Here is a 19,556-nt window from a genome sequence, read left to right on the forward strand (position 1 = left end):
CTCCGGGACGGCAGCGTGCTCAGGCTGGGGCTGCTCCGGGATGGCAGCGTGCTCAGGCTGGGGCTGCTCTGGGACGGCAGCGGGCTCAGGCTGAGGCTGTTCGTAGAGCATCCTCCAGGCACGCAAGACCGCCAAAACATAGAACGTGAGGACAGCCCTCTTGGCCATCACCGGACTGATAGGGAGAGCATGCCGTACTGGAGCGGACTCACTGGCTGGAGCGGACTCACTGGCTGGAGCGGGCTCTGTAGTAGACTCACTGGCTGGAGCGGACTCACTGGCTGGAGCGGGCTCTGTAGTAGACCCACTGACTGGAGCGGACTCACTGACTGGAGCGGACTCACTGACTGGAGCAGGCTCTGAAGTGGACTCACTAACTGAAGCGGGCTCTGGAGTGGATTCACTGACTGGAGCGGGCTCTGGAGTGGACTCACTGGCTGGAGCGGGCTCTGGAGTGGACTCACTGGCTGGAGCGGGCTCTGGAGTGGACTCACTGACTGGAGCGGGCTCTGGAGTGGATTCACTGGCTGGAGCGGGCTCTGGAGTGGACTTACTGGCTGGAGCGGGCTCTGGAGTGGACTCACTGGCTGGAGCGGGCTCTGGAGTGGACTCACTGGCTGGAGCGGGCTCTGGAGTGTACTCACTGGCTGGAGCGGGCTCTGGGGTGTACTCACTGACTGGAGCGGGCTCTGGGGTGTACTCACTGACTGGAGCGGGCTCTGGGGTGTACTCACTGGCTCGAGCGGGCTCTGGAGTGGACTCACTGACTGGAGCGAGCACTGGAGTGGACTCACTGGCTGGAGCGGACTCACTGGCTGGAGCGGGCTCACTGGCTGGAGCGGACTCACTGGCTGGAGCGGACTCACTGGCTGGAGCGGACTCACTGGCTGGAGCGGGCTCTGGAGTGGAATCACTGACTGGAGCGAGCACTGGAGAGGCCTCCGGGTCTTGGGGGATGGAAGCCTTCCTCCTCCTCTTCCTCCTTTTAGATGTGGGAAGCGGAGACTCAGTGCCCACCTCCTTTGTGGCCTCTGGAGCGGAGTCACAGGCTGGAGCGGAGTCACGGGCTGGAGCGGACTCCCGGGCTGGAGCGGACTCCCGGGCTGGAGCGGACTCCCGGGCTGGAGCGGACTCCCGGGCTGGAGCGGACTCCCGGGCTGGAGCGGGCTCACAGGCTGGAGCGGGTTCACGGGCTGGAGCGGGTGTTGGAGGTCTCTGAATCTGCCCATCCCTATGCAGATACAGGTAACTGGCGAAATTCCAAAAATTTAACTTCCCCACCAGCTCCATCTCCCACTGCGGCAGAGGATCATTAAGACAGTTATTAACTGTGTCCTTGAGGACCACATCAGAGAGACCATACCCCTCCGCCCGTGACCAGAACTTCTGGACGAAGTCCGCACTCCCATTCTCCCCTGGCGAAGAGTTGCCAAAAAGGCCTGAGCCTCCTCAGCCCCCACTGATGACCGGAGTCTCCTGCTGCTGGATCTCTGCATGGTGGTTCGTTCTGTCACGGATTGCACAGAGACAAGAGAGTAAGATCCATGTGCAGCTTAGTTTGTTAAAGGGTAATCCAAAACATAATCCAAATAGGCAATGGTCAAACTCCAGAGAAACAGTCCATACAAAATAAATAAAACAAACAGAGAATCCAGTGACAAACAACGAACCACAACCAAAGACAGAAACAACTCAGTATAAATAGACAGACACTAATGAATGATACATGACAGCTGGTGGTAGTGAAGTGATAAAGGGATAATGAGTCCGGCAGTGCGTTATGGGTAGTGTAGTCAATGGGTGAAAGAGTCCAGGATGGAGTGCCCTCAAGTGGCAGATAGGGCACTCACACTACAGATTGTGACAATATCTGTCTTGAAACGTTTTAAAATTTCAGTAGTTCACCACTATGATCTCTGTGCATGAACCAGTGTCTTATGTGGGTTTTACCGGATCTCAGATCAGTTTCATAAACTTTTAGACATTTTTAATGATGGATTTGTATAATAAAAAGGAAGAGTAATTAATAATCTTATTGATCTGATTAACCAAGCTCTCCATAAACAAAACAAGTCATAAAATTTGGTAAAATAACATACACAAACACATCATATTTAATTGTATTAAATGATTTGTTAATTGTATTGAATAGTTTGCACTTTCGATAAAACTTCGCAATTGGTTTGTAAAAGGTGTTTGTGTGTTTTCGTTGCATTTACACCATTCTGAACAGCAGGTGTCACCAGTGTGTGATATTTTGAGTGCTTCAAATCTGTGAATCATTTAACGAAGCAATTGGTTTCAGAAGGCTTTGTTTCTCCCATCACTGCCAGAAATCATCTGATTATATATTTTCTTAAATAGTTCAAATATTTACTTCAGTAAACTGTTATTGAGGTGTAAATTGTCTAAATTATTCCTTTGAGGGTCTTTTTTTCCTCTAGTGGATCAATTTCTGTTAATTCATCACTGTGATTCCTGTGGGTCTGTGGGGCTTATAGCAGGAGAGAGGGGTTGAAACACTAAAGCAAATGTCTTTGTTCATTTTAAAATATCTTTGGATATTTTCAATCTTACAAAAGGTTGCAGTGAAGAACACTGTCGATCACAGACATGTTGAGCAAATGAAAGCATCGATTTTGTCATTGCAACCTGATTTCTGAACACTAAGAAATGACTTCATCATAATTAACAGTGCAAACACAATGTAAATAAGATATTTGTTTATTATAACAGGAGTTTTTCCAGAACTCATTCACTGATAAACTTGTGCTGTTTGATTGACAGCTCCAGTGATTTTAAAGGGAGCGTTCTTTGATCTCTTTCTATATATAATTTAATCATTTCAAATAATAGATTATTTTTATCCTACTAAGAGAAATAATGTGAAGTTGATCGTTTGGTCACTCGTTTGATTTACTGACACACATATAAAGAACATCTGACTTTACATGAATCATTACAGCAACAGGAAATGAGCACAAAAAAGCCTGCTACACAACACCGAAGGTGGACCTGTGCTCAAGAGCAGAAAAAATTATATATATAGATATATATATATATATATATATATATATATATATATATATATATATATATATATATATGTACACTGCAGTGGACACAATATGACGTCACATTCTGCACATATGTTTTAAAAAAAACATTATTTAACAAATAAATAACTTATATATAAACTAAGTGTTTATTACAAATAAATTACATTGCATTTACAATCCTGTGAAATGAAAAAAAACAAAAGATCCAAGAGAACCTGTGTTAACTCATCCCAATCTCAAAGGTCTGTTGTTGGTTTGACATTAAAAAAAAACACTGTTTGTTACTGATGTCACAAAAACACATGAGGAGAGATAACATCAAATGTTGACAATGTCTTCTTGTTGAAAGTTTCCGTGTACTTTATTCTCGGTCCCTGCTTGATAAGACATTCAGGCCTCTCAGTTTATTCATTTTTATTTTATTTAATGCCAGTTAAACATATGATCTGATGTGGATGACTGTAACACAACATTATCTGTTTACTTCTGCTGATAAAAAAAGACTGAACAACATGACAGTGTACAGAACCAAATTTGACTCAGACAGAAAAGCTGGCAAAAGACACTCATATATATATATATATATATATATATATATATATATATATATATATATATATATATATATATATATATATATATATATGTGTGTGTGTGTGTGTATACATGTACATTTGTTGAGTTAAAGAAGAATCTACTAATGTTGTGCTTGTCTTATCTGTCATTCTCCATCTGGTTTCACAAGTGTGATTTCATTCCAAAAGACAGACAAGGAAGTGAAAGATGTAATTTTCTAATCCTATACTTACCTTTTACCAATCTTCCTTGTATGTGTGACTTCCCTCATGTAGTGCCAGCAGAGTATATAAGGGACATGAGTGTTTCATCATAAAATATCATGAATATGACTGTCAGAACTTCTACTAGCAAAGAAACCATTAAAAGGTGAGTGTGATAGCAATCTGTCTAAATTTTCATCAATCTTGCTTCTTCTTCTTTTGTGAGCGTGATTTGAATGTGAATAACATGCCCTGGTCCAGAAAGTTTCTTTAGATAAAGTTTAATAACAAAATTAACTGGAAAAATGTTACATGGTCAAAAAACTGTTTCGCTCCACTATTGCTCAACAAAACACTAGCAGTTTTTTCTGGAAATGACATCATTGTCAATATGAAATGTAATACACCTATTAAATTATTTACTTTTATAATTATTTTACAATTGTTTAACACACATAATTTATTCCACATCTACATAAAAACAAATAACTTATGGCTCTTACAGTGAGCAAAATAATTTGTAATTTTTCTATATACAAAATGTTAGTAAAAATTCTGTTACTGAGATCATGGTAAAAAGTCTTTTTTTTATTTTTATATGAGTGCACATATATGTTTATTGAATTTCAGTGTTTGTAGTTTTATAGAAAATGTCTTCTCGTTGCAAAAAAAAAAAAAAAAAAAAATCACTCAAGTCACATAATTCCAGATGGCAAAACTTATACTTTATTGGTGGAGGTAATAAAGACAAGATGCCTGACAAATATCAAAGTCACCATTATGGTGATCAGCTCTTCAGTTAAACCTTCTTTAAACAATTGCAATGTGTTTTACTATAAACACTTTTATAATGTTACAAAAAGAGTTAAGGAAAAACAGAAACTTAAGTTTAATTTTTTTTTATTTTGAATGTCATTAAACGGTTTAAATCACTGTTAACTCAGATAAGCAACAGTAATAAAGTTTAAGTACTTTACTGTAACATAGTCATAATAAAAACACAGTTTTGGTAGAAAGATCACTTCATTATGTCAACATTTATGAGAATGTGAGCCAAGTCACTTTCATTTTTATAGTGCTTTATATAAAGATATGTGTTTTTAGTGTAGATTTGAACTTATCTGCTGTATTCAGATAAAACTGTAAGTGAACAGGAGTTCATACTATTAATTGAGAAGACCGTTATGTCTATGGTTTTAAACGTCTGTTTTTTAGTAGTTATTATTGAAAAAAATATTACTTTTATAACTCATTTTTTATTTAAATATCTTCTTGCTGTTAAGAGCTAATAAGCTCGTAGGCAGTGCTTCGAGATGTAGTGCGGTCATGCTTAAGAAATATAAATATTAAATATAAATAAATATATATATTAAAATAATAAATATTTAAATATCTTCTAATTAAAACAATAACACTAAGGGCCAGATTTACTAATATCTTCTTCCTTGCTCTTTTAGCGTTAAAAATCTACTGCCAGGATCTACTAAAAACACGCAGATGAGAGATGGGCGCTGAAAAAAAGTGGGTAACGCTTTAGATTACAGCCCAGAAAGTACTGCGTAATTACAAAGAATTTACAGCCTAACTTTCAATAATTATAGTATAACTATACAGTAAGTATGTGTAAGTATAGGGGAACAATATGTAAAGTATTGGGAATAAAGGGATAAGTGAACTGAAGACTGGTGGAATGAGCACTTTTCTGCCTTGAGGAAGAGATGGAACTGGCGAAGTCGTTGGAGGACCTCCGCAACGTGGTGGCGATGTTCGGCCAGGCTCCGGGAGTATATTAAGATGTCATCGATGTATACCAGCACGAACTTGTGGAGGAACTCCCGGAGCACCTCATGTATGAAATCCTGGAATACGGAGGGGGCGTTGACCAGGCCATACGGCATAACAAGGTATTCATAGTGGCCGGTGGGCATGATGAAGGCGGTCTTCCACTCGTCCCCCTCGCGTATCCGGATGAGGTTGTAAGCGCTGCGGAGGTCCAACTTCGTGTACACAGTGGCACCACGGAGATGTTCCAGGGCCGCTGGGACGAGAGGAAGGGGATAACGGAACTTGACAGTAATTTTGTTCAGGGAGCGGTAGTCTATGCAGGGCCTCAAGCCTCCGTCCTTTTTTGCCACAAAGAAGAAGCTCGAAGCAGCAGGGGAAGTAGACGGGCGGATGTATCCTTGAGCAAGGGCCTCTTTGATGTATTTCTCCATGGCCTTCTCCTCCGGGATGGAAAGGGGATAGATCTTACCCCTTGGCACTGGCTCACCCGGAAGCAGATCGATGGCACAGTCCCATGGCCGTTGTGGAGGCAACTTGCAGGCTTTCTGCGGGCAGAAGACGTCACTGAAGGGGGCGTAGCATTCTGGGATCTCGGTGGAACGTTTCTCAACTGGACTCTCAATGGAGGTGGCACAGATGGGTAGATCATGAGAGGATGGCACTCGAGGAACTGGAAGGTCAGAGAAACAATTAGAGAAACAGGTTTCGCCCCACTTCAGGATCTCGCCGGTTTTCCAAGAGATGGTAGGGTTGTGCTGCTCCAACCAGGGACACCCTAGAACCACGTCAGAGGTGGATTCCTCCAGAACCAGCAGATGGATGTTTTCCAGATGGAGTATACCGACACGTAATTGAATGGGACCCACACATCGGCGCACACATCTTCAGCTCAGATGCTTTCCCGTGATTGAGTGGATCTGATAGACAGACGGAGAGGGCGTGGTCTTGAGTTTGAGCTGCCGGCAGAGGGCGCCGGAGATGAAGTTGCCGGCTGACCCTGAATCGAGGAGCGCCACCACTGGAAGGGAGACACCGGCAGCAGTAAGGTTGACAATGGTGGTGAGTGGTTTCATCTTATTGAGTGAAGGAATAATGGCACTCACCATCGGTCATGGGGGACGAGTTGGGCACGCAGAGATTATGTGCCCAGGCAAACCACAATAGAGGCAGAGGTTCAGGGTCAGCCATCTTTGGTGCTCTGAAGGAGTGAGGCGAGAATTCTCTATGTTCATGGGTTCGTGGGCTGGTTCTGGAGGGCTGACGGGTTCAGGTCGGTGGAGGAGGTGGTGAAAGAGTGACTGGTCCTGGTGTTCTTCTATACACGACTGCATATGGGTTCTGAACTGCAAGGCATAATCGTTAATAGTCATGAAACCTTGTTTGAGATTACACAATTTCTCACCAATAGAGGAGTCGAAGGAGGGTTTACCAAACACCTCCCGGAAGTGGGACACGAAGGAAGCATATGATTGAATGACGGGACCATTTTGAGACCAGATGGATTCTGCCCACTGTAATGCCTTGCAACTGGGAAATGATGAACGCTACCTTGGATGTGTCGCTGGGGTAGAGGTGCGGTTGCATCTCCAGGACCAGTGCACACTGCAGGAGGAAGCCGCTGCAGTATCCTGAGTAGGGCGCTGGTCTGGCCATGGGACTGGCGTGTGCTGGCGGAGAGGGAGAGGTGACGGTGTTTGCGGAAGTGCTGAAAGGTGATGGTGGAGGTGCGCTGGCAGTGAGAGTTCGTCGGAGAACATCCACGAGTTCTTGAAAGGGATCTGGGGAGCTCATACTGGCCTCGCACTGTTATGGTCCGGTCTTCTGTTACAGTACAGAAGGGACAGAGACCAACTTTCACAGGTAAATGTAGCTTTATTGAAAACCAGTATGAGCTATGGCAGAAGTGCAGGTGAGTGAGCAGTGAAGTAGTGCAGGTTCTTGAGATGGAGAGTGATGACAGAGTTCTTTTGGGATTTCAGATACCGGTGACCTTGGAACTGGAGACACTGGAGATACGGAGCACTCACACAGAGAGGAGAGAACACACAAGGAGATTCTTGGAGACAGGTAAGTAGATAGCAGGGAGTCCTTAAGGTAAGCATACAGGTAAGTTAATGCAAACGAGACCGGACATTGAGTGGTGTATGGAGTGCTCTTTATGCTAGCTGTGATGAGGTGCTTGATGAGGTGCAGGTGCCGGTGATCAGTACTCTGGTGATTGGGTGCGCTGTGATTGGTGAGCGGTGGAGCCTGACGTGTCTGTGACAGCATGAGAGTCGACTTTGTGTTCGTCGAAGCACATTGAAATGAGCAACGTGAAGCTTCATGACGTATTCGTGGGAGATTCATGTGAAACTCACACGAGAACTGCCGTCTCTGTTATTCTGTCTTGTTTGTTTCTCATTCTCATTATCTGTTATTCTGTGTATTTTGTTGTGAGCATTAATAAAATAATAATTAAAAAAACAAAAACAACAAAAAACCTGACGGCATTCAACATCTGCGTGAGTTTCTCGGCATGCTTATGTCACGCTTCAAGTTACGTCAAGCATGAACTCTCAACCCTCGTATTCACGTGCAGAAGGCAGAAAATATTTGGTATTTTTCTTACAAATACGTATCGTTTCACTTCAGAAGTCATTGATTCCATCCATTGGGGTCGTATGGATTACTGTAGTTATTGCTGTTTGATGTTTCGACTTTTAGGAACACATGAGCTTACAATATAAAGCGTTCCCAGATGATTTTTTTCCTAAAAACCTTTTTATGTTCATCTTAAGAAGGAAAGTCATATACATCTTGGATGGCATGAGGGTAAAAGATGAGTAAACAAGCACATTTCCGGGTGTACTGTATTTTCTTTTAATACAGAATAGCAAATTGGATTCCCTCTTAAGATTCATCAAAGAAAAAGAGGAACAAGAGGAGGAGGAAGTAGCCAAGCAAGAGAAACGAATAAGAAGTGTTGTAACTTTAAATCTGTTTTGAAATATATTGTTTTTCAAATAAAGGTTTCCAAGTGATATGACTGGTTGCATTTTTTTTATTTTTTTTTACTTACCCTGTAACTACATGAAACAAGAGTGTAAAAAGCACCACTTTAATTTATGGCCCGCAATGTCATACTTACCCTGTAACTACATGAAACAAAAGCATATTTCCCCATGTATTAAAAAAGATTGCAATAGTTATTTCTACTTGCCTTGAAACAACTTAATCAGTGCACTTTCTCGCTAAATTGCTCCCAAAAGCAAGATTGTTGTCTATCATAACAGTGTAAGTACCCCTTAGTTCTAAAATACTTACAGTATAAATAATTTGTTATTTTCCTGGTTGTTACCCCTTTACTCCCAATACTTTACATATTGTTCCCCTATACTTACACATTCTTACTGTATAGGTACATGTAGTAAATGAACAAAGTTTGTAGGGAAGGAAGACGACAAGGGTCAGCTTTGACTGCTGACTGAGTTTTTATTTCTCCAAAAATAAACAAACAGTGCACAAGCACAACAAATCTCCAAACAATAACAAAAAGTCCACTCCAGTAATATTCTCTCCAGAGACGAGTGTTTCCCAGTCAGCAGTCCCTCTCTCTCTCGCACACTCCTGCTTCTCCTGGCGTTTTATCCTTTCTCCACGCCAATCACTGTAATCAGAAACAGGTGTTCGTTATTTACGTTTAACTCGCTCATTCACCACGCGTCTCCCGACGCTCTCCCCCGCTGCAGCGTTCGCTGAACCACGCCCCCCTCGCCACAGTACACTATAATTATTGAAAGTTGCGCTGTAAATTTGTTGTAATTATGCAGTACTTTTTTTTTGCGGCTGACCTTATTACATATGCATTTGTAGGAGTTTCCCTTTCAGAAGCTAAATTTATGGAAGGAGAGTATTTAAATGAACCACTCAACACGATTAACTAATGTTTGTGTTTGTCAATGTACTGGTATTTGCCCCATTATTTAACGCCCCAAAAATATGTCTTAAAACAGATGATGATTTACGATGATAACCACTCTATCATTAAGAGCATATGTCATAATTTAGACATTTTTAAGATGGAAAAATGTGGCTTTCAGAAGAAAGACTGCTATCAAATGGTGCTTTACTTTCAGTTTGCTTTTCCACTACAGTTTAGTACCGCTTCAAAATGGGTGGGATAGACTGATCATTATAGTTGCGCAGCTTCTACTGCCATGGATGTGCTTCTTGTCTACCAACGAGCCTGAACTTTGCCTACTGACATGATACCATTTATTTTTTCAAGTTGTATGTTACAGTCATTTAAAGCAAGTCATTTAAAAAAAAGTTGCACAAAGAAATGATACTGTGGTGGCTGTTATTTAAATCTAGCGGGTTTGGTGTCTCGTGTTTCAAATCCAATGATGCTGTAGTAACTATTCTCTGACCAATCAGTGATCTGCAGTGTTTAAACGTCACATTTAGCATTGGTACGTTATGCTTGGATCCTCCACAGAGGTCGTACTATTTAAAGCGAGCCGTACCGTTTTGTACCGAGCTGTCCCATGCAGTGGAAAATCAGCAAAAAGTGAGCCAAAGTGAACCTTACCAAACCATACCATGCAAAAAAAGCGACAAAAGAGCACACCCAGGCTACTAACAGACAATAAAGGCGTAACAGAGAATCTATCTTTCACAGAGTGAACAAATGATATATGCAGATTTATATGCAAGCTATTATTAATCAAAGACATGGTCGATAACAGGCATGGGTTGGCAACAGTAAACAGGTATAAAAAAAGGCGAGACAAAGAGTATTCCAGGGACAAGCGTGGTCGATCAGTGGCAAGTAATATCCAGGAGGGCTAGGCTAAAAAATAATCCAGGGAAATGGTACAGGCAATAGTACAAGAGAGGTGCAAACAGAGTCCAAACGGCAAGGCGAGAGAAAAGTCCAAGACAGGCAGATAATCAGGAAACAGGCAATCAAAAAACAAGACATGACTAGACAAGAACTGAACTCCATCTAGGACCGTAACCTAGCTATGCTAAACAGCATAAATAACAATACCCAGCTGTGAGAGAGAGGAAGTCCATGGCTTATGTAAAGTGGGTGATTGGCTACAGCCGTGTGTGTAATCAGTGCAATGGATGATGGGAAATGTAGTCCAGGGTGAAGTGCAACAGTTAGTGTGGTGCAAGAGTCCATACAAAACAAAGGACAGAACTGGGATCGTGACAGCCTCCTCAAAGGTGTGGCTTCCAGACGCTCCTAAAAACCAAAAGGCGAAATGGAGGCGGACCAGGGGGCGGGTTGGAGGGCCAGGTCCATGGAGAAGAAGAATGACTGGAGACTAAGGCAGGGCAGATGGCCAGAGTGGAGCGGGCTGAGCAGGTGGCCAGGATCGAGCAGGCTGGACAGACAGCCAGGACGAAGCAGGCTGGACAGGTGGCCAGGCAGACAGGTTTGAAGACTCCCACGGTGGAGCAGATGACCACCACAGCAGTGCAGATGGACTTGAAGACCCCCATGGCAGAACATACAACTACCACAACAGTGCAGAAGACCATCACGGCAGAGCTGACGGAACAGGTGGAGCAGAAGACCACCAAAGCAGGACAGAAGACCACCACGACTGAGCAGACAGATCAAGGACCCAGGGCAAAGACTGAGACCTAGGAAAAACACAGACACAAAACACAGACGATGCATTCACGGCCACAAGGTCCGAGATAGGAAACGCAATGAGTTAAATCAGAATCTCCTTGAGTGTGATTCATCTGGCAGACCGTTCAGATTCATGAATGGGGACTGGGCAGATAGGCAGTTCAAAATCAGACTCATTGGGGAAAACAGAATAGAAAGACAGTACAGAATCATAAGCATTGACTGAAACTAGCAGGACAGACAGGTCATAATTGGGCACATTTGGGAGCACAGACAAAGCAGACAGTTCATACTCAGACAGTTCATACAGGTCATACTCTCTGACTTAAACTGGTGAGACAAACGGTTCAGAATCGGACACATTTGGAGAGATTGAACACATGAACAGTTCATAATTTGGCTGATGGATGGATTCTGGCAGGACAGACATTTTGAAACCAGATACACTTGGGAAAACTAAACAGACAGACAATTGCTCAATTGAATTACTTACTGACTCTAGCAAAACAGATGGTTCAAAATCAGACACACTTGGCAAAACTGGGCAGATAAACGATTCATCATTAAAACAAGGATTCAGAAATGGGTTCCTCAGCTGGCTTAGAGCAACACAAGAGTTCATAAATGGCCTCTGTGGCTGGTTCAGGACAAGACAAAAGTTCACAGGCAGCCTCTGTGGCTGGGTTGGGACAGAACAAGAGTTCACAAACGGCCTCTGTGGCTGATTCAGGACAGGATGAAAGTTCGCAGACTGCCTCTATAGCCATGACAGGACGAGTAGAGAGCTGATAAGTAGAAACCACTGACACCTCGGGAAGTTCTGCAGTGATTGCCACCACCCCTGGAGGTTCTACAGCAGTAACATCAGGAAACAGGGAGGGTTCAGTAATGGTCCCTTTGACCACGACACGACAGGCTGAGAGTGTATCGCTGGACGCCACCACCATGCAAAGAGCTGAAGCGAGCATAGCCGCTTTGTGAGGTTCTGCAGCATATGCCACCACCTTTAGGGAAATTATAGCGGGGCACCGCTACCATCGGAGGATCTGCAGCATAAGCTGCCACCTCTGGAGATTCAGCAGTGGTGTACGCAGCCCAGATACACCATAAAGTGACCCCCATTATGGGGAGTCCTGCGAACAGGGGAATCAGCTCAGGAGGGCTAGAGTAAGCTGATTTGGGGATACCAGAGGCACGTGCAGACACCAGCGTTGTATCCCTTACGCTGGATACCAGACTGGGATACCGAAGGACTGACCTCAAAGATCTGAGTGCAACAGACAGGACATGATGAGACACTGGATGATCAGCTGTGATGGGATGTGACTCTGGAAGATCTGCTGAAGTGTGACAAGGCTTTAGAAAAACAGATGAGTCATGGTGATGCTCTAGAAGATCTGACGAGATGTGACAGGGCTCTGGAAGATCTGCTGAGACATGACAGGGCTCTGGAAGATCTGCTGAGACATGACAGGGCTCTGGAAGATCTGCTGAGACGTGACAGGGCTCTGGAAGATCTGACGAGACGTTACAGGTGTAACACTCTGAATGGAGCGTACACTAAAAGGTGGGAACCACTCGTTCCTCAGGAAAAATATGAAAAAAAGACAGAATTTGTTTCAATCACCCAAGTGTATTATACAATTTAGAAAAATTCTTGACCCACAATACAACCAGAAAAAATGTAAAAAAAAAAAAAAAAAAAAAAAGTGTATGCAAATGTGAAAGTCCAACTGTAGCATGTATGAAATTGAATCAGTCTCACCAGGGAATGTCCATGAATGAATGAATAAATGAATGTCCGTGAGCAGATCCAACGTGATAACCGAAACTGTTCAAATATCCTCACTGGTAAGTAGTCCAAAGTCCAAACAACACCCAGACAAAACTCCACAAGCGAGGCAGCAGTAAACTCCAACAAAACAGTTCGGTAAGTATTCCACAATGGGACAACAGAAGGGAGCAAACACAAACGCTACCAGACGCCGGTAAGCCGGCTACCTTTAAAGTTCCGTGTTATGGTCACGTGCTGCGTAGGCCACGCGGGACCTGCAGAATCTCGTGAGATCTCATTCATATGGGGTCTCACACACACACCGGAGCAACGGAACAGGGCACAAGGTGACAATTAAAAAAAATGTTCAACCATGCATTCTTGTTAATCATACATGAGTATAAATATCACCCCTTATGTGGCAATGCTACACAGGGCTCTGGATGATCTGCTGAGTCTAGAACTGAACTCCAACTAGGACCGGGAACTAGTGACATTTGAACCGAGGCTTCGGATATTGTGCCAAGCATAAATGGGCATGCCAGATGAAGCCTCGATTCAAGGCTTGTGTTGGTAACATAGAAATCACGTGACCAATGACAAATGAAGCCTCACTTTCCGTCCAATCACGTGCACTATTCACTTTGCGTATCGGAACGTTAGAAGCCCCAGATCTTACTTTATGAGTAGGTTTTCATTCAGACTTATTCAATTAATTTTTTTTTTAAATAACCAGTCATACAAGTAATATGAAGAATACAAATTATTTCAGGAAAAGAAAAAAAAAATATTTGCCATATGCAATTCATATATGTGTGCATTTATTCTTCTGTTACATCATATTGATATTCATACTGGCATTAAATGCCACAGTTTAAGGGGTAAATTAATTTAACATGGAGATAAATTTAACACACAAACATGCACACTATTAGGATTTTATTTGAGCACGAAACATGAAACTGTGTGGTAGCTGCTTCACCCAACAAAGCTTCTTTCACAGGATTTTGGCCGATTTATTTTTTACTAAACTCCAGATGCCGCTGTTTTCAACACTCTCGAAGCTTTGAATCTTTTCCCGAAACAATGAGGGAAAAGCCTCAGTGCTTCATGAGGCTTCATTTGCCCATCACTACCGGGAACTAGCTCCATAACGTAGCTACGCTAAACAGCATAAATGCTAACAATACTCAGCCGTGAGAGAGGAAGTCCATGGCTTATGTAGGGTGTGTGATTGGCTACAGCTGTGTGTGCAATCAGTGCAATGGATGATGGGAAATGTAGTCTGGGGTGAAGTGCAACAGTTAGTGTGGTGCTTGAGTTCATACAAAACAAAATACAGAACTGGGATCGTGACACTATCAAATGTTTTTATAATTAAGCAACGGGAAGTTACTAGTCATCCTGTTTTGTTTTGCATTCCATTATTTTTCTAATGTTGTGCTAACGTTTTGTTGTTGTTGTTGTTGTTCTTTTTATACAGATACTTTTCAAGTGGGTGTACATATTTAGACATCAGCACTCATCGTACAATACTCAACAATAGTGACAATATGCTAGTTTATTTATATTGCACATTGATACGTAATGGTAATTTGTGGTGCTTTACATAAAAATGAATTAAAGGAATCCCCGTCCATAACTGGTGACAAAATCTGCCCTATTGGCTTAGCTCCTCCCCTGAGTGAATCAATGAGCCTTGGCTGCCCATGACCTTGTTGCCGGTTCACCACTGTTCCTTCCTTGGAGCACTTTTGATAGATACTGACCACTGCAGACCGGGAACACCCCACAAGAGCTGCAGTTTTGGAGATGCTCTGACCCAGTCGTTTAGACATCACAATTGGGCCCTTGTCAAATTTGCTCAAATCCTTTTTTGCTCTGCTTCTAACACATCAACTTTGAGGACAAAATGTTCACTTGCTGCCTGATATATCACACCCACTAACAGGTGCCATGATGAAGAGATAATCAGTGTTAGGCCTGATCTACTGTCATACACACATATTTCTTTCAGTGCTCTTTACATTAACCCTCTGGAGTCTGAGGCTGATTTGGCCACAAAAGTGATGTTGATTTCAGTTAGCTTTGATTTAACGTTCGATGGTTGTTTTCTATCAGAGTAATGTTGACTATGAGTTTACATCACAGCAAGAGTGATGTCACCTACATAGTGAAATATTGTCAATGTTCTCTCCTTGCCTCGATGATTAAACAGTTGAGTTAGTTGCTGCTGTTTTTTTCATTTCTTTGCTTATGTCTGTTGTTGGCATTACATTGTGTGTATACTGAAAATGAAATATTGCAAATGTTTATCTTTCATATGTACTGCAATTTACTATAATAGAACATGAATAGTGATAAACACATTTACATAAATATGAAGTAAATAAATGGTGATAATCACTGGAAAATTACAAACATAAAGTGTTTGCAATTCATGAAAGCTTTTAGACTACACACCTGTATGCAAAGGAAATATATTACTGTTACATGTGCACTCTGTTTTGGACTCACTCTGGACTTGTTGTTGTTCTATTTCCCGCCACTAGTCATTCACCATGGTAACTGAACACATTCAGCTGTGTCTAATCAACCACCTTGTTATCCCTTGTATATTAGCCCTGTGTTTCCTGTTATGTGTTGTTCGGTATTGTACTTGTATTGTTTGGTGTATGTTCCTGCCTGTTCCTGTATTCTCATGTGGATATTCCAGTAAAAGACTTGTTTATGTATATTTCTCCTCGTTGTGTGCTTTATACACCAGCAACCGTAACAATTACCATATATTCAATTGTTTATGTGTATTGAAAAATGTACATAATAATATATTGTGTTAATAAATATGTAAGGAATTGGTGCTTTTTATAAATTGAAAACTCGGCAACAGTATATTTACTATGGCACACAAATGTGTTTCTTGTGAGTTACTTTAACTCAAGTGAGTTATTTTTCTGCCACACAAATATTTGAGTTGAGGAATGTTGTGTTGGTATTTGTGTGTGTGTGTGTGTGTGTGTGTGTGTGTGTGTGTTACAATGAAAATGATTGCCTTGAATTTCCCAAGAATGTTTTCAAAGACATAAAAGATTGGCAAGAAACATATGACTCTTTTTCTGTAATTTCTTCCTCAGAAATGGACCAAACTCTATATTTCATTCTTATTCTCATTGGTGAGTGTGTTTTTTTATTTTACAACCCAAATTCCGGAAAATTTGGGACAATAATGTTCCAACACTCTTCCAACACTCTTCAGTGGGCCTTTAAAGCGAATTCTCAGGGTTAAAATTAATCCAAAATCAAGATAATCTATAGCATTGATCACACGATATTACTCACGGAATGATGTAACATATTTGGCTAAAAACATGTCTCACAAAATAGGTATCATTTTAAAGCTTAGAAATTCAGATTTTTAATGTAACCATTTCATCTAACCATTTTAATGAACTCCAAAGGAGTTCGAGTTACTTTATTCAACTATACAGTATTCTCATTGCTAAAGTTTTGGAGTCATGAGTCTTTTGTGTATGAAAAAAAAAAAAAAAAAGCTAACTAAAGGTCATCCTCAGGTCTAACTAAAGATGACCACAAACTCTTCAGCAGGTGGAAACCTATATCAAGCAAGAATAGGACCAAATTCCAACACCAATACTTCAGAAACTCATAACCTCTATGCCCAGACATCTTCAAACTTTGAAAAGAAGAGGAGATGTTACACCATGGTAAACATGCCCCCGTCCCAACTATTTTGAGACCCGTAGCAGGCATCAAATTTGAAATGAGCTCATTTAGTGGATAAAATTGTGAAATATATATTATATTGTGAATAAATTATTGGCCCGTGTGATTTGAAAGTGTTTTAATTTTAATTTTATTCAAATAATAATAAAAAAAAAAGTCCTAACTTTTCCGGAATTCAGGTTGTATTTATGGTTTACAGTTTCATCAGGTTTGACTCTGTTATGAAAAGCATTAAATCAAACCCTCTCTTTCACAGCTCTCTGCTCCGTATCTGAATGTGTTCAGCGTCAGTATCACATTATAAATGTGAAGAAGAACTGGACTGAAGCTCAGAGATACTGCAGAGAGAATTACACAGATCTGGCCACCGTTGACAACATGAACGACATAAATGAAGTGAAGAAGATTATGACATATGAACGTGTCTGGATTGGGCTGCAGAAGACGGGTGTTGATAAATGGCACTGGTCTTCAGGTGATCCTGCGCTCTATCTGAATTGGGCTACTGGACAACCAAATAGCGGAGCTTATTGTGCTGTGATGAGAAATGGACAATGGTATGATTATTCATGTAGTAACAGCCTGACTTTCATCTGCAGTTCATCTAACAATGGTGAGTGCAGCTCAATAAAATGACAAAAAACAATCATTTATAAAGATTAACTATATAGGGAAACACTGTCACACTTTCAGTTTAAAGTAACTTTCTGTATAGGAATAGATATTGACCTGAAAAAAAGTTGCCCCAACATGACATTCAAGAACAAAGGGAAAGACTGTAACACAGTTCGTATGTACAGGAAGAAGGAGGCGGGAATCAGCAAACATTCAAACAATAACTTTAATATAAAATAAACAAATACAAAATGAAAGTAATGCACAGACCCTCACAGACGGCTGCCGGCCACACGAACATAATAAAATATAAAGTAAAATCCAGGCCTGGTCCTCTCTCGTCCTTCACTTTCGTCGCTCCTCCTTTTATGCTTCCGGAGCTCCTCCGTGCCACTCCCTCACGGCTCTCGCCCGCCCTGCTCGTCACAAAGACATTCCAGTGTTTAGTGTTCAGTTATATTGGACATACAGTATGAAGGAGTTTCTGTAATGTTTTCAAATTTTGTGGTTACCATTGTGCTGAAGAGTGGCGCTTGGCTGTGGGCACTCAGTGATCAATAATAATGTCAGCAATGAATGATGTTTGTGCTTTTAAAGTTACTACAACAAACATTCAATGCATACATACTAAATTTAAATGCAACAATAAATTACTAGAACATATGATAAAGATTATAGATGGAGATGTAGATATTTATCACAATTCTGATATTGAGACAATTTCAGCATCAAGATAAAATGTAACAAAATAATTTATAAATAGTCTACAGTTCAAGGAAATGTTTCTATGGACTATAGATAATCAACATATTTAGATGCAGTGTAACATCAAACCATCCAAACCATAAAGCAGCATAAAAATAAACTGATTCATGAATCTGTTTCCATTTGTTTTTCTTAAAGCGAACACAGGACTCGTCTTTGTCAATCAGCAGAAGAACTGGAGAGACGCTCAGAGTTACTGCAGACAGAATCACATTGATCTGGTCAGTGTGAGGAACCAGAATGAGAATCAACAGCTTCAGAAGTTCATCAATGATAGTCACATATCTGGTGATGTCTGGATCGGTCTGTTCAGAGACTCATGGCAGTGGTCAGATCAGAGTGACTCCTCATTCAGATACTGGAATACTGGTGAACCTAATAATGCTGGAGGTAATGAAAACTGTGCAGAGATGAGACCGGACATTCAGGGACAATGGAATGACATCTATTGCAACAACCAATATTCTTTTGTGTGTCATGAAGGTGAGCAGATCCTCACAAACACACACAATCCATCCATCACCTCCAGGTATCTTAAAGTTCACACTACATGTCTGACATGACAAATTCCTCCACAGTGTTTGTTCTGCATGTTGTTTTTGATCAGTCTCTCTCTAGTTTCTGCTTGTGGTTTGTTTTGTGTCCAGATAAACTGATTCTGATCAAAGAGAATCTGACGTGGTCTGAAGCTCTGAGATACTGCAGACAGAATCATGTGGATCTGGTCTCGGTTCATTCAGAAGAGATTCAGCGTCGTGTGATGAATGTGGTTAAACAGGCGTCTACCGAGGCGGTGTGGTTGGGTTTGCGTCAATCCCGCATTCTGTGCATCTGGTTCTGGGTGCGTGGAGAGACTGTGTGTCATCAGAACTGGGCGAACGACACATCAGAGGTCTGTGATTCTGCAGAGACATCTGGAGCAGTTCAGTGTGGAGGAGATCAGCGCTGGATCAGCTTTCCTGAGACTGAGAAACTCAACTTCATCTGCAGCAATTATGAGTGAAAGGATAGACACATCTTATATAAGATAATAAAATGCTTGTGTTCAGTTCCTTTAACTTTCACTTGGTTTGTAAAGCAATAATTTTTATTGAAAATAAAATAATGTTAATTTCAACCTCGGCAGACAGTTTTATCTGAAGCTAGTGATGGATGCTTTTGAAGCGCAGCTTGTCAAGCTTTGAAACATTTGGGAATCTTGTATTGAACCAGTGATTTGGAGTGTGTATCAAACATGTGATTTCGTTAAACTAGGCTTCATTATGTCATATCTGTCTTGAAACGTTTCAAAATTTCAGTGGTTCACCACTATGATCTCTGTGCATGAACCATGCACATGACTCCTTACCCGCTACTTACCTGTGTTCTCCTGGTTCTATGTCCTGTTCTCCAGCCGATCCTGT

At 41.6% G+C, this 19,556-nt stretch overlaps 1 protein-coding gene across 1 annotated transcript; it reads left to right on the top strand.

Moving 5' to 3' along the window:
* Positions 1-16,165: 16,165 nt before the first annotated feature.
* On the top strand, positions 16,166-19,156 carry LOC137030876 (macrophage mannose receptor 1-like). Its single transcript, XM_067401374.1, has 4 exons — positions 16,166-16,202; positions 17,030-17,386; positions 18,301-18,636; positions 18,801-19,156. The coding sequence occupies exons 1-4, from the start codon at positions 16,166-16,168 to the stop codon at positions 19,154-19,156; spliced, it is 1,086 nt and encodes a 361-aa protein (XP_067257475.1).
* Positions 19,157-19,556: the final 400 nt, after the last annotated feature.

This window comes from Chanodichthys erythropterus, chromosome 11 (genome assembly GCF_024489055.1).
Source record: "Chanodichthys erythropterus isolate Z2021 chromosome 11, ASM2448905v1, whole genome shotgun sequence".
NCBI lineage: Eukaryota > Metazoa > Chordata > Actinopteri > Cypriniformes > Xenocyprididae > Chanodichthys > Chanodichthys erythropterus.